Genomic DNA, 1937 nt, shown 5'->3' with positions numbered 1-1937 from the left:
GGTTGTAGACGGACGTGCCTGGGGGGGCCTGGTGGAGAGGCGGAGTGAGGTGTGCCCCAGAGATTGGGATCTGGCCCCGACCAGACGCAGACCCACAACACATTAGCATTCTTCGGCTGCATCACCGGCATGACGACCCCCCCAAAACAAGCAGCTGCCGAGAGGTCTCAACCAGGGATAAACACGCACACATACACACACACAGATACATCCACACACGTACATACACACACACACACACACACACACACACAGAGAAACACACACAGACACACATTCACAAACACACACACCTACACAGACAGATACACAGACACACAGACAACGGGGAAGAGAAAAAACGAGGTCGAGAAATCGCGACACCATCTGGAAAGCTTTGGTGAGGGGGGGAGGGGGGGGGGGTGGAAATAAGGAGCATGTGGAGTGAATAGTAGAGCAGAGCCTGAGCGTGCCACAGAGGGTGCTCTGTGAACAAACACACACTCCCGCCACAGCCGTTTAGCTGGATCATGTTGGGTCACATGTGCATAGACTGTGCTACGCAGATGAGGGGGGTGGGGGGGACGGAGAGAAAGATAGAGATAACAGAGAGTGAGGGATTGATACAGAGAGAGAGAGAGAGAGAGAGAGAGAGAGAGAGAGAGAGAGAGAGAGAGAGAGAGAGAGAGAGAGAGAGAGAGAGAGAGAGGGGGTGAGGAAGCCAGAGAGCGAGAGGGAGAGAGAGAGAGAGAGAGAGAGAGAGAGAAGGGAGAGGGAGGAGGGAGAGAGAGAGGAGGGAGAGAGAGGAGGGAGAGAGATGGATGACTGGCTCTGCTCCCCTGTCGGCACACGCTGTAACAGACCGCTAGACTGGTCTGACCCGGGCGCGTTGCCGTAGCAACAGCGGGGAGAGCTTTGTTGGCGCTCCACATAGCGCACGCACGCACCCGAGCACACACAAACAAAGACGCACACGCGAAACATAAACAAACACGCCGGGGTCCGCACACGCAGTCGTCGCCCTAAATACACAAGGCTGGTGACCGGCTGAGCAGAACCGTCCCCTGAAACGTGAACAAGGACACGCAAGAACATGGAGATCCCCCAAACTGACCAGCAGCGGGGGGGGGGGGGGGGGGGTGGGGGAGGTGGGGAGGGGGGGGGGATGCATGTTCCCAAGAGGCTTCTAAGCGGCAGCAGATGAGCGAGACTACAGTGCACAGTGTGTTTGAAGAGAGCGAGAGGGGAAAAGAAAAAGAGAAGAGAGAGAGGGAGAGACCGCGGCAGTGCCTTGGTACCACTGTCTCATGCCCGTCGTCATCATCACCGTCGTCACATCTCCCCGGCTCTCCTCCTCCTCCTATCCACGCTCATTATTCACAAGCCACGGAGAGAGCTCGGCCGATTCAGCCCGGCGTCTCTATTAGTGCGAGAGCCCCGCGGCAAGGCCCTCTCTGCTGCTGGAACACGCCACGCCATGGAATAGAGGTCATCTATTCCACCGTGCGACACACGACACCCCAGCCAGCAGCGCCTTGCATGGCTGACGGGGTGCTGTTCCATCTCCTTTAGTGCTGCTGCTGCTGCAGAGGTCTTCTGTGCTGTTTGGGGTCCCAGATCTGCTGCCGAACATCTTAATTATGTTTTAATGAATCCCTGGTGGAGAGCGCAATGGTCTGAGCGAATTAACCAAGCGGCAGCACTTGCGCTGAAATGAATCCATCACTCCTCTAGGTTGCGACAGCGATAAACATTTCGAGCTGCGTGTTTGTGCGCGTGTGGGTGTGTGTGTGTGTGTGTGTGTGTGTGAGAGGGAACAGGGACCCTCTAAAATGCTATGGGAAAAATAAATTCAGTTCATATTTGTAGTCCCCCAGCTCTTCTGTCTCAGAACAATGGTTCCTACCAAAGCTTAGTTCTTACCAAGCGAGAGATGCCTGTCAGTCATTTATAATCAA

At 55.4% G+C, this 1937-nt stretch overlaps 1 protein-coding gene across 1 annotated transcript in view; it reads right to left on the bottom strand.

Moving 5' to 3' along the window:
* Positions 1 to 1612, bottom strand: part of tet3 (tet methylcytosine dioxygenase 3) — an 11426-nt gene extending 9814 nt beyond the window's left edge. Inside the window, 1 exon segment of the mRNA XM_047015625.1 lies at positions 1528 to 1612. Coding sequence (XP_046871581.1) covers positions 1528 to 1612 — 85 coding nt within the window.
* Between the last annotated feature and the right edge of the window lie 325 nt (positions 1613 to 1937).

Source organism: Hypomesus transpacificus, unplaced genomic scaffold (genome assembly GCF_021917145.1).
Source record: "Hypomesus transpacificus isolate Combined female unplaced genomic scaffold, fHypTra1 scaffold_31, whole genome shotgun sequence".
Lineage (NCBI taxonomy): Eukaryota > Metazoa > Chordata > Actinopteri > Osmeriformes > Osmeridae > Hypomesus > Hypomesus transpacificus.
This window is presented reverse-complemented; position numbering and strand designations above follow the sequence as displayed.